Below are 12950 nucleotides of genomic sequence, written 5' to 3'. Positions count from 1 at the left end.
GCAGCACGAGCTTTTAAGCCAACAAAAGCTAATGCGCCTTCCTAACGCACACAATCAGCCCTTTTATTCCACCTTGGATATGAAGTTTACTAGCTGGAAATGTTCACTTTTGTATTAACCAATAAAGCAAATTCTGAGAAACTGTTCAGAGGTGACCAGCGAAGTATCATATAAAAGATCGGCTTTCCTTATGGTCGGTCCTCTCGGCTTCTTCGGGGCAAAAGGTTAAAAGGGGTTTTTTAGGGCCTGTATCAAGTTTCTTAAATGTTATGTACCGATGTCTGCGTATTTTTTACAAGAGATATATGGCTGAAGGTTCGGATATATTTGAGCTTTCAGGATAAGTTGCTCCATAATAGGCTGGTAAATCAGCATTTTATTTGTGTTGTGTTAAACAAATAGAATTATTGTTGCAGCACACAGCAAACTGATGAGTTAATTAAAACATCTTTCCTCTTGATAAGGATTGTTTAGGTTTGGCTTTGAAAGACAAATAACCGCACAGTACATATCGCATGAATAATTATACCGATATGAGTTCGCAATTAATCTAAATGTGCAAGAGATTTGTAAATCTTTGATAACACGAACTAGTGAACAGTTGATGGGTGAGAGCAAAATAGTAAGAACTTGCTCGCTGTAAAGTTTGAATTGCGATGAAACTCGAGCGCTAATTATAGACAGCAATTACTTAAATTAAACGGGTACACCATCTCAGTAATCTAGTCCAGTTGCTAATTAAAGGACTAGTTAAGAAGCTGATAAACAAATCCATAACTTTGTAAAGACGGTCCCAGTAATTGAAAGCATGACTGGATGTAGTGCTGATGCGACAACAAATATTGAGTTCCATGGCGAAAAAGTGTTTGTCTTAAGAGTGCGACAGGTAAGTAGTTGGAGGATTTGCTGCCATCAAATCTTTCCAAATATCGTGTGATTTCCACGTTTCCTCTTTTAAGGCTATAATTTGCTTTGGCCCCATACTGATAACTATAAGTCTGGGACTAGCAGAAGGTTATTCAGCAATTCTTCTGCCCCAACTGGTAAAGGATGAAAACTGGCACATCAATTCAGAATTGAGTTCGTGGATCGGTACGTATTACTAGTTTGGTTCATGTGAAGAAGCCGAACTTTATATCCAATGCGATATAATTTGCCATTCATGAAAACAGTCAAACCATGTATTTTATCCACAATAAATCCTTATCAAACACATCTTGTGTGGTCTGTGAATCTTCAAAACTGAAGGCTTTGTGAAATATTGCGTTGCTTTTTTACGATTTCTACCTTCGGGATTACGGAAAAAGTTAACTCAAACAAAACTGAAAGACTGGCAAAATTGAAAATGGGAAAAGTGGCGCTTTGTTATTATTAAAGATGCGAATACGTCCAGAGTTCTGAAGGAAAACTAATTTTTTAGGACAAACACTTTTATGTCCTTCGCTTGTGTATTCGCAATTACCAAGGTTTCAATTACAGTCCACCTCCTTTAATTATTTTTTTTTCAATTCTTAGCATATCGAATTAAGGACACACTTTCACTGGCCGATTTCCCACTTCAGTTCAAACAATAAAGCAATTGATTACTTTCAGCTCTGAAACGAAAAGTTTTAAATAAACCGATAAATTTCAGCATCAATTGCAACCCTTCCAATGTCGGTGGGTTGTTTACTTGGAGGATGGTTGATGGAAGTAATAGGCAGAAAAATGCTCCATTTGGTAACGTGCGTTCCTAACATTATCGGATGGTTGTTAATTGGATGTTGTGGCCAAAACCTAACAATGTTGCTTGCAGGGCGATTTATTACAGGTTTTGTAGTTAATTGTTTAACAGTGTGTGTACGAATGTGAAACTTGTTTGCCCAATTAATGGAAATTCAGTACTTTGAAATTAAATCAAAGTGCTTAGTTGCACTACGTATTTACGGCTGAATATTACGAATTCGTGGAGATGTGGTTTAAGACGTAGAGACACTAAAGTGAGCAGATCATCAACGACTTTGGTTAGCCACATTAACCTTTTATGCTTTTAAAACTTTTCAAAAATTTAATGTCTTAAGGAGAGGCAGTCCAACCAGAAGCAATGATGTTAAGTAAATTTTTGTATTCTAGGAATGTGTGTCGGTGTTCTCAGCCCTGTTCTGGTCATTTACGTAGCTGAAACCTCCGATCCATCATTCCGTGGCTTTCTGCTTCCAGCTCTTTCTCTGGCTCTAAATATCGGCATTGCTCTCGCTCACATTTTGGGAACATATCTCGAATGGAAACTAGTCGCTCTCTTAGCGCTCATATTTCCTTCGGGCTGCTTCATCCTGATGCTTTTTGTGCCCGAATCGCCGACGTACTTAATCAAAAAAGGGAAACCTGAAATGGCAAAAAACGCATTCGACTGGTAACTTAAACTAAAATCAGATTTAGCAGCGCTCTTTATAAAAGAAATTTCTTTAATAAATTTCAGGTTTCGTGGGCATTCTGTGGAATCAAATGCTGAATTTGCTATTCTATCATCCAAGCAGATAGATGAATCGTCTTTGTCCAGACAGACTTTTTTGCAACACCTGGAAGTGTTCAAGCGGCCGGAGTTTTACAAACCGCTGTTGATCTTAATGATCTTCTTCAGCACGATGCAGTGGGCTGGCAATAATCCCATTGCTTTTTACACGGTCACTATTCTTCAGGGCTCTTTGGGAGACTCTTCAATCAACCCATACACATCGATGCTCATTATGGACGGTGTGAGAATATTTGCTTCGGTATTGGGTTGCTTTGCTCAACAGTATCTGAAGAGGCGAAAGCTCATGATGATCAGTTGTTCTGGAACGACAATTTCCCTACTGGTTTTAAGTCTGTATTTGTTTCTAAATGGGCGATATCCATCTGACGCTGACCTATCATGGATTGTAGTCGCTTCCTTTGTGGGCTACGTGCTGTTTATCAATGCCGGTTTGCTGCCTTTGCCCTATTCAATGAGCGGAGAGCTGTTCGCTCAATCTTCTAGGGGTTTAGGCAGTGGAATCGTCACTTTATACAATATGATTCTGATGTTCATTTTGGTAAAAATTACCCCCTCATTGTTCGAAGGGTTAGGACCAGCCGGAACGTTTCTGCTCTTTGCAATTTGCTGCTTTGTTGGTATGGGGCTGCTTATAGCAACTCTTCCAGAAACCAAAGACAAGCCACTGCATGAAATAGAGGAATGTTTTAAGGGAAGCGATGCACGGTATCCAAATCTTCGGCAAATGCTTTAAATGTTTCAAAAATATAAAGATTTGGAAGCACGTTTAAAAAAACTACTTTTTGGTTAGAATTGTTGAAACTGAAGGGCCAATTTTTTTGGAGAGAGATATTCGCTTTCAGATACTAAAAATTTAGAAGACATTTTGGGATATCTACCACTAGAATCAATAAAAGGATTTTAGAAAGAAAAATTTAAGCAAACTGCAAATCGCTATCGATGTGATTATAGCCGATAAAATAGATTCTGCTTCATTGAAAATTGGCTCTTTTGAGCCCGTTTCAGATGTGACTTTAAACCACTTTATTGGTGTTGTCAGTTCCATTTGATTTCGCCGACTTATAATTTGATCAACCTTTCTATATGATTAAGACCATTTTTCTTTCGGTTTTCCATATATGTTGAGGAGGAGCAGACCTCCCGGGAGCTTTGCACCCGCCAGTAAAACGAATTGTAGAGCGATTGGTAAAAAAGCCGAAAATGCAAATATTCCCTTTCAGAAGAAGCACATTATCGAGACTTCTTTTGTGAGTTTATTTTAGGCTTTATTGGCGGCGAATTACCCGGGAAATTGACAGTGGAAAAAGGGTTTAAGTTTTATATTTTCCAGGCCATCAGCTATTCATGGGCTGCTGATAACATGATGTAGCTTAATACGGTGTTTTTCTGCGGGCTTTTTTTAAATTGTCTGCATAATAGTCCTTGGAACTTATGTAAACATCTCGTCAAAGTCCAGATAGGATAGATATGTTCGAAATCATATTATTAAAGTTGTTTGTGTACATTGAGGCATTCGATATTTATTTTCCTGTAATGAGCAAAACTCCCTGAAGCTTTTTAGAGCGTCAAGATTTAATCTCGAATAAACAGTACAGTTGCAACAGCTTTCCAGAAATGATGAAACCTGGAAGAAGGACAGGAAAATGTATTTTCAAAGTAAATAATTATGGTAAAATAATTTTTCCCAGTTTAAACAAACATACTATTAAATGTAGAGATTTTACGATTTTGTTACAATATAAAAATTATAATTTTTACTAAAAAGCATTGTCAACTTTTATATTTTGTTATTTCTTTGTGTGGTTTCTTTAACGCCCCAGTAATATAAAATTGCCCAGCTGAAACGTGATTTAAAAATTATTTGAGCTTTATTAAATCAAAGAAATTTCTGATTCTTAGAGCCATCTCAGTATGAACTTACCAATTGAGCACAGCGGACCCTCACGCGCTCATTTTTCTCTAAACACTCACACCGATTCTAAGACAGACAACCTTTACTATTTTGAGTGTGTTAAGTAAATGTATAGAGATCCAATTTTGTCAAAATTTGAGATGTTTCTAGTTTTGCAGAGCCGATTGGATATGAGCTTACAAAATAAGCATAGTAGAAATATACACGCTGACATTTAAAATTCGTTTACTTCAAATCAGAACGAATATAAACTTGATATTCTGGTAGATTATAAGTAAGTCCGGGTATTCAACTTCATACTGAGCCAATTTCAACACAATATGAATGTTGGTTGATTTTGCTGAGCCGTCTGAACGTGAGCATGCTAAATAACCTCAGTAAACATTTACACTTATTTTTTTTGAATTACTGTTCTCAAACTGTAATTTGTATTTCATTCATAATTTGTAAGTTCAAAGAAGATAAATCGGGCCTCATCCTGAACAAACTCGGATAAAGTATGAACCTGCCAAATAAGCACAGTCGAAATCTATATTTTGATATTTGGAAAATCGCGCACTTAAATCCAAACCACTTAAGCAGGCAATTTTCCGCATCCGTTCAGTCATGCGACTGTACTCCATACCCAGAAATTTGAAGTAAAATCCGATCACTTCCTGATTTTCCACAGACAACTGAACGAAAATCTCCAAAGAAAGTAGTAGTTTTTCACAATAGACATTTACACCTGTTTTCAGAAAATCGCCCAACCTAAACCATATAGAGGAGACTTTTAATAGTATGCGTCTTGAGAACTAAAGAACTAAAAAACATCTTATACAAGTTCCGATAAAATCAAAGAACTTCCTAATTTTCCAAAGCCGTCTGAGAATTAACCTGCTAATTAAGCATACCAGACACCTGCGCACTTATTTTTTAGAAAAACGTCCGCTCCAAACCGAAATCAGCAGCCATTTCATACTTTGAGAATTTTAAATGAATTTATTTGGCTCTATACAGATCTAAATCTGTAAAAATCTGAGCTTTTTCTGATTTTTGAGTGCCGTCTGAAAATTAACTGACAAAATAAGCACAGTAAAAATCGAAACGTTTACAGCATTGCCCATTTTAAACCGAAAGTTCCAGAAATTTCATATTCTGAATGCGTTAAGTCCAGGCACTCGCCTGTATATATAGAACACGAATTAGAGTAAAATCTGAAAGCCTACAGATTTCTCGCAGCTTTCTGAACACGAGAGTGCAAAACAGCTCTATAGACATTTAGACTCATTTTCGTAAAATCGTCCTGCTGAAACTAAAATCAGTGTTCATTTAATAATTTTCCAGCTTAACGACATTTAATTGTTCTTCATACTGGCCAAATATGGATAAAATCGAAACAGTTTCTGATTTTTCAGAGCCATATAAGTATGAACCTACAAAAGAAGCACATCAGATCCCTACACAGTCATTTTCTAAAAATCGGTAACTCTAAGCCAACAATCGCAGCACACATTTCATATTTTGACCGTCGGAATTTACTGCATTTGCCTCTATAACGGTTAAAGTTCGTCAAAAATCTGAATAGGTTTATGTATTTTTAAAGCCGTCTGAGTAGGTGCCTGCGTTTTTTACAAAAAAACAGATTAATCGGCAATTTTGTTTCTAAAAAATGAGTTCGGAAAATTTACTTGCAAAAGTATTACATTTATGTAGGCGGGAAGAATATAAGTTATAATTTCTTCACAAGTTAGAAGGTGTTTTTCAAACCCATTTACATCCAACTTTCCTTTAAAATGTTTAATAATTTCCATGTTTTTTTGGAAAGTTCCATGTAGCAGATAATATTTTACGATTCTTCCTTGCTGCGGCCTTAATAACTCTTCGAGGGCGTGTTGCCAACTTCGAGCTTTATGTCCCTTGGAGTTATCACCTTATGTAATAAACCCTTTAAGAGCTAAAATATTACTCCAAGGACTTTCCCATACGTTTATTTTATTTCAGTTGAAAACTTCTCTGTGTCCCGTACCTGGTATGCACATATCAGCGCTAAAAACTTTAATCTATAAAAACGCAGAGATTTGCAGGTTTGGAGAGACAAATAGCCAGCACTAATTGGCAGCTTTCCATCGCATTCTAAACGCCTCTTAACGCTTTATTGTTGATTCAGCCATCGAATCTGTGTTTGAATTACATAAAATCAAACGGCCATTGATTGTCCCAATCCCAATATATCATCAGTGTGTGCATATAGGAACCAGGTCAATAATAAAGCTGCATATTCCTCATCTCAACAAATCCGCACCGAAGTTCCAGTGGGATGGCACGCCATTATGGCCCTTAAAATATCCAGGAATATGTGCGAATTGAGTGGCCGCAATTTGGATCCAGATAAGCAGTAAGTCACAACATTGCACATGCACCGTTAAATTACTGCATGTAATATATTAACATGTCGTGAATACTGAAAGACGGTTGTTGTGATGGATGAAAACGTTATTCGGTTATTGAGGGGTTATTCGAGTTATTTTCTTAGTAATGGATGAAGAAAGTTTGGAGTTTGGGTGCTTTCACCAGTTTCTTGAGTATAAAGCTAAAATTATGATTTGATATTTCACAATGCTGAAAATGGGTCATCCCCTGAATATTCCAGAGGAGTATCGCAAGGTTACCCCAGATGGTCACACGAAGGGAGCGAAATAGGTCAAGTCGGCCAACTGTAAAATTGTGCTGATAGCATATCAGTTTACACTTACCTACGTTTCCAGGTCTGAGAGGATTTTAATTATAAACTCGAATTGGCTTTTTCCAAGTCCATCCTGCCCGTTCGCTTCATGTCCGAAAAATGTTGTCACGCTTTTAATGAAAGAATACCATTAATTTCGGAGCATCCACAGATCGGAAGATCGCAATATCCACAGTGCGACCGACTTCACATCCGCTGACAAAATAGGTTTTGCCGAAGAGCCTTTTAGATTCAACAATGATATCAGGACTGTGTCAGAATTCCCCAACAGAGAGTTTGTTACTCGGCTTAAGGAGTTTGGCCGGATCTCGGTTCCATTATGGATAAGTCCTGATTTAAGTGCCAGATGGAAAATTCCTTTGTGTCGAAACATTTTCGTCAATCATTCGGGCAAATGGAAATAAACTGCCACAGAAAAAACAGTCCCTAAATGTATTGGAAATCTTAATTTGCAATTTCTTGCCAGTGGAATGAGATGATGAATATTGAACAAGAGGAAATTTTAACCACGTTATTGTGCTTGGGAATATTTTAACTAATCTGCACACATTTTCCAAAACTCCCACCTGCGTATCGGTAAATATATAATGAAATCATCGCCCAAATTAAATACCGAGCAAGGGTGTCGCAATCAAGTTCGTTTAATTAAGTTGAGCCCCTCATATTCAAGGTGAATTATCAACTCGTTGTTTATGGGAACTTGGAAGGGGTTAATTTTATATGAGGAATGCAATATGCTTTGGCATTTAGAGTGTGGCTTAAAATTTCGATAGAGACTGCGGAAAAGTCGCTTTAAAACACACTTTGCCACCGGTTTTGAAAACAGTGGTTGGAGAAAGGATTCAATTATCTTATTCATCCATCCACTTAATTTAAATTGAAATTATTAATCAGATGAAGCGTTGAGTGCCAGTAGCAGGAGATTTTTTGCCCCAGAAGAATACCCAAAAATTGTTGCATATAATTGGTTAAATCTTCATTTGAAAAAGGTGTTTTCCGAGCAACTTTAATTTGCCACAAGCTTCCTAAGACCACCGACCATGAATTCAACGTGAATAGCATTTTACTGTTAACTCTATTACTCACTTCGGGCCATTTTACATTCAGACCAAACTAGATTAAACTCCCAATTATCCAACCTAGTTAGAAACTGGACTATTGCCATCCAAAATCCATCAAACTCCGCCAATTAGTTCCATCTCAACATATTGCAAAACATAACAAGATACTCAAACTAAGAATAGATCCAGTTTCAGGTCGAATCGATTTCTAAAGCATTAACAGTGGTCGAACGCTCCCAATAACTCTTCAATGCTTCCAGCATTCAGTTAGTTTTGTAGATATTTTTGCAAGATTATGCTTTCGGAAACAATAGACTGATCTAGAATTTGAACCATCTATTGTGCAAGATAAATCCGATTAATAAATGCAATCTATCGCATAGAATCGGCGAAAACAGACAGGCTGATTGGGAATTAACGGCAAACAAAACAATCCTGAAATATAAACAGAAACTTTCGAGAGTCGGGTATTTGCAAATTTATCCAACAGGGTTTGTCTTCAAGTCTTCATATTTACGTTGTGGGTACACTGATTAAGAACTGTCCTTATTTTGTCATTTAAATCGACTTATTTGGTTCTATATTTTCCATAGCAGTGGATTTTTATAAAGGTTTGTTGAGGAAGAGGAGAAACTAATCACTTCCTGACTAATTGAAGTATTTCCGCTTAGTGAAGTTTGCTATAAGATGAATTAAAATAAAATTCATAAATGTAGCTGCTGGAATGAAACTTTGCGCTTTTACACATTTCTGAAAAATTTGGTTAAAACCAAATAAAGCATTTCAAATTACAATTATATTTAATAAAAAATCGTTCAAATCGGCAATTCTAACAACTTCATTTCTTAATCTTTGGTTTAAATACCAACACAAAAGCCAAAAAAATAAATTTTATTCTCTCTAAAACTTCGGAACCCCTCGCAAAAGTATTGAGTAATGCCGAAAGTTCGCACGCTTACAATGGACTGTTTTTCTTCTGATTCTTTCCGATTAACTGCACACGAAAACAACTTGATATTAGTAATACCGCTGTAATCCTTAGAAGCCCTTAATGTTGTTCATTAGTTTATTCGTGCCACGTAAATGACCTGGTGTGAAATCCAGTCACGCTCTCTTAACTAAATTATTGTAAGAATTACAAGTCAGCTCGGCCATTTGTACAGCTCGCGAGAGCTTTTCAATTGCGAATCCAAGCAAATTGTTCGATTAAATAAAATATATTTACGAGATAATTGATTTCGTTCAGATTTTTTCCGTTTGAGGGCAACGGTTAAAATAAAATCAAATGGCAAAGGAAAATAAAAATAAAACAGCAGTTATGTATAAAAGGGTCGGTTAATAAGCGAGAATTGTAATCATAAAGCCGAAGCAATAGCTTTAAGAAGCAATAATTCTGCTTTCAAAACCCGGCGTAAACTTCCCACCCAGTTACCGCCTTAAATCAGTTTCAGCTTAAAATTAACGGCAGTAAATTACGTTCAAAGCTCCCGTTTTTTATAGGAAAAAAGTGTACAGTTTTAAAAATTAACGGGTAGTAGGCACATAAACCTCACCTAAATAACACCATCGAGACTTCAACTGTTGATTAATTTACGTACGGAAATCTCAAAGCTTTTCGATGCTAATAAAAATATCTACTGAATTCCCCTGATAAAAGTAAAATTGAAACTTCCCCAATGAGACTCTGTTTGGAAAATTAACCCTTGTACCTCAAGTTAACCCTCTCAATGTTTGGGACCACATTTGACCCTATCGGATTTCCATTGACGATCAGTAAGTAACAAACATTCAGATTATTTGAATCAGCTCACTTTCAATAGGAATAATAAATTCGGGTTTCGAGTTTGAGATTTTGAGAACTATTTTACAAAGGGCAGATTGCGTAGAAATAATCATCCTAGTCACAAGCAAAGGTTATCTGGTACTTAAATCGGCCAATTTCGAGTGTAACAGCTTCTGTTAAAAAAGGTTTAGGCAAAAATATACTAGACAACTAGAACTTTTTCAGGTAGCAAGTTTAATTGGATGGACTATTTGAGTAAAAACATTCAAAATTATTAACGAAAGATCGGTGGGCAGTTAGGACAAATATTTGGTTGCTCAGAAAGAATCGTCCGTTAGATATCCAATAGGAAACTTAAAGTGTTTTCTGGAATAACAGTAAATCGAACACGTGCCCCTGGTCCAAAATCAACTACTAGAGCCACTTTCGCAGATTCAACATGCATAGCGTTCCGAACCATTTTTTTTTATTTTCAAAAGAGGCGAATGAACACCGAAGAAAAACCGAAAGTTACGTACCGATGGTATTTGCTAAGCGATCGCGCTATTCCCGAAGGTTTTCACGTAGCGTGATTTTCCAACAGTTTGTTTTAAATGGGCAAAAATACAACTGAAAATGCAAATACGAGCCTCAACTTGCCCATTTATATCTCGCTTTCCAACATTTTATGTTTCCCGAAATAGATGTACTTAGATGAATTATTCAACGAAGAAGGAAAATCTAAGATGAAAATGCAAACGATATACTGGGAATTCCAAAATTAGCTTACTCAACGATAAACTTTTAAGGAACAGTATTCTATTATTATCAGTCTTTAACTGGCCCAAAAATGGAAAAATCGCATAAATATGTTGTGCCATAGAAGTGAAATTAAACAAAAAATGTTTGATATTTGCGAGTTAATATTTTATAGCAAAAGAACCGCAACATTTCTTCATCTCTTAGGATGGATGATGAAGATTGAAGCTCCATGAATGTTGCCAATTTCCGTCCCAATTGAATTTTTTCTGTTAAAAATAATTTTTTGCAACTGTTGCATCGCTCCATTTTGGCCATGTTTGTGTGTGTTTTTCATTAAACAGTTTCACAAAACTGCTGTATTTGAACAAAGCTAAAGAGCATGGATACAATTTATGCTTGTCACCTCGATTTGTTTTATTATTGCCGCCATTTTAACATGTTTACTGATTTTTCAGTTTTCCAGATTTCTGCATAAAAATTTAAAAAATAACTAGTATTTACTACATTTAGCAGTTCTTTATAAATGAACAGAACACGCTCTTTATGCAATTTCCTGTAAGCGAAACTTGTTGAGAACAGCCAAATGGCCCGACTTTAAAAATATTCTGGATCTACCTTTATATTCAGAAAATGTTATCATAAATCCTCTAGGCGTGATTTTTTCTGCAATCCCCAACGCCCCACTATTCATGTAGATAACGTTTTGCGTTGCAAAAGTTCCAATTTGCCTCTGCTTTGTTCTCGCCAATGAATAGAGCGAAATTTCAGATAGAAATTCAGTTTAGAATAAGTTACTTTATTGCTCAAGTTGCCATAAGAACTATTTTAAGCAACAGTTTCAAATATAACAAATGGAGCATTGATTAAACGTACGCGCGGATGCAACAGATCGTGTTTAGTTTAAGCTTCAAATATGGATAACTTGGCACATAACATGGCAAAACAAACCAGGAATTAATAAGTCCTGCTTTGAACCGAGAACCAATTATTCGAATTTCTCTAATAAAATAAAGAGATGCTTTCAAGATGCATTAGAATTGCGCTCTTTTCCATTACCATTGACTTCCAGGCGAGTAAATTGCATGTGCTTTGGCTAGAACAGGAAAATGGGAATTGATTCCAACTGTTCTGATTGCATTGGAAATCTGCACAAAGATTTTTATTAAAAAGGATCCGGAAAGTAACAGGAAAAAACAACATACGGAAATTCCCATTTTCAAATTGCTCCGAAAATGCGATTAATCGTCGGTTTTGTACGTTGGATGGAGTATAATGTACACTTTGTCAACGATGTCAGCTTAAATGGTACATCCCATTCTGGATGTAGACACGGGTAAACTGCTTTGTAATATATAATAGACTCTGAAATTAGCATGTAGCTCGGCCAGACTATAAGTGACCTACATATATTACCATATAAATGAAGAAACACTATCCAATTTAAACATTGACGAAATATTGAATTAACTCATTTTTGGGAATTATAATTTATTCTTCTTTTTCCGCTCATGATTTGTGACATTCAAACAAATCTTCCAAGTTATTTTCAAACAGCTTGATCACACAACTAAATAATATACGAATTCTGCACCTTCAAAATATATAAAATCTCCTAGCTGAATCCATTTTGCTCCGCCAAACTGATACTAAAACTTTTATTAATCCGATGATAAAACTTCAAACGATTTCGGACACTAATTGTGAAGACGGAATGAGTCGCGTGATGATTTATTAAGTTTCGGATGGCGAAGACGAAGCTAGGGACCAACCGGAAAGTTCCCAACTCTCAAACTCTAGCTGGAACTTAAATTTTCTTTATAATATCATCAAATTGCGCAAAAAGCCCCACTAACGCGGGTTACCTATATAAAACTTGCTTATCCCTTCTATCATAAATAAAATGTGAGTGTTGTTCCAACACTTTACGTTTGTGCTTTTATTCCCTCTTTTTTATTTGCCAGTTATTGGTTTTTATGGAGGCATCTTTCCCGGCAACAACAGAAAAATATGGATAAATTGTCAGGAAAAGTATATCGTGGGGGTAAAGTGAATGAACATATTGTGTAATGTGAATGTATGAGAAGTTCTTTAGGTGGAACTGAACAGTTTGCTTCGAATATTTAGCAAAAGCTGATCCAAATTTACAGATCTAGGGTCTGCAAAATCGGTTTCAACCGGGCAGAACGTAAATCTCCCCCTAGCATCAGATGTTC

General features: G+C 36.2%; 2 protein-coding genes across 3 annotated transcripts in view; both read left to right on the top strand.

The window, feature by feature from the left end:
• Window positions 1–532: 532 nt before the first annotated feature.
• On the top strand, window positions 533–4023 carry LOC109535224 (facilitated trehalose transporter Tret1-2 homolog). 2 transcript variants are annotated; one of them, XM_019901103.2, is made up of 5 exons: window positions 534–886; window positions 960–1092; window positions 1634–1810; window positions 2113–2392; window positions 2459–4023. In XM_019901103.2, the coding sequence occupies exons 1-5, from the start codon at window positions 809–811 to the stop codon at window positions 3246–3248; spliced, it is 1458 nt and encodes a 485-aa protein (XP_019756662.2). In that variant the 5' UTR covers window positions 534–808; the 3' UTR covers window positions 3249–4023. The 2 variants fall into 2 exon arrangements, with proteins under 2 accessions (XP_019756663.2, XP_019756662.2); XM_019901104.2 differs by lacking the exon at window positions 1634–1810 and having other exon boundaries at window positions 533–886.
• Window positions 4024–6739: 2716 nt separating this feature from the next.
• Window positions 6740–12950, top strand: part of LOC125504576 (dehydrogenase str4-like) — a 9798-nt gene continuing 3587 nt past the window's right edge. The window contains exon 1 of the mRNA XM_048666784.1: window positions 6740–6804. Coding sequence (XP_048522741.1) covers window positions 6740–6804 — 65 coding nt within the window. The remainder of the gene's footprint in view (window positions 6805–12950) is intronic.

The sequence above is a fragment of the Dendroctonus ponderosae genome, unplaced genomic scaffold, assembly GCF_020466585.1.
Source record: "Dendroctonus ponderosae isolate FM_Combo_2020 unplaced genomic scaffold, Dpon_F_20191213v2 Dpon_F_20191213_5, whole genome shotgun sequence".
NCBI lineage: Eukaryota > Metazoa > Arthropoda > Insecta > Coleoptera > Curculionidae > Dendroctonus > Dendroctonus ponderosae.
This window is presented reverse-complemented; position numbering and strand designations above follow the sequence as displayed.

Coding starts and splice junctions, on each gene's coding strand:
- LOC109535224 (XM_019901103.2), top strand. CDS start 809: ATGACTGGATGTAGTGCTGATGCGACAACAAATATTGAGTTCCATGGC. Junction 887..959: donor TTGTCTTAAGAGTGCGACAG/GTAAGTAGTTGG, acceptor TCCTCTTTTAAG/GCTATAATTTGCTTTGGCCC. Junction 1,811..2,112: donor TGCAGGGCGATTTATTACAG/GTTTTGTAGTTA, acceptor TTTGTATTCTAG/GAATGTGTGTCGGTGTTCTC.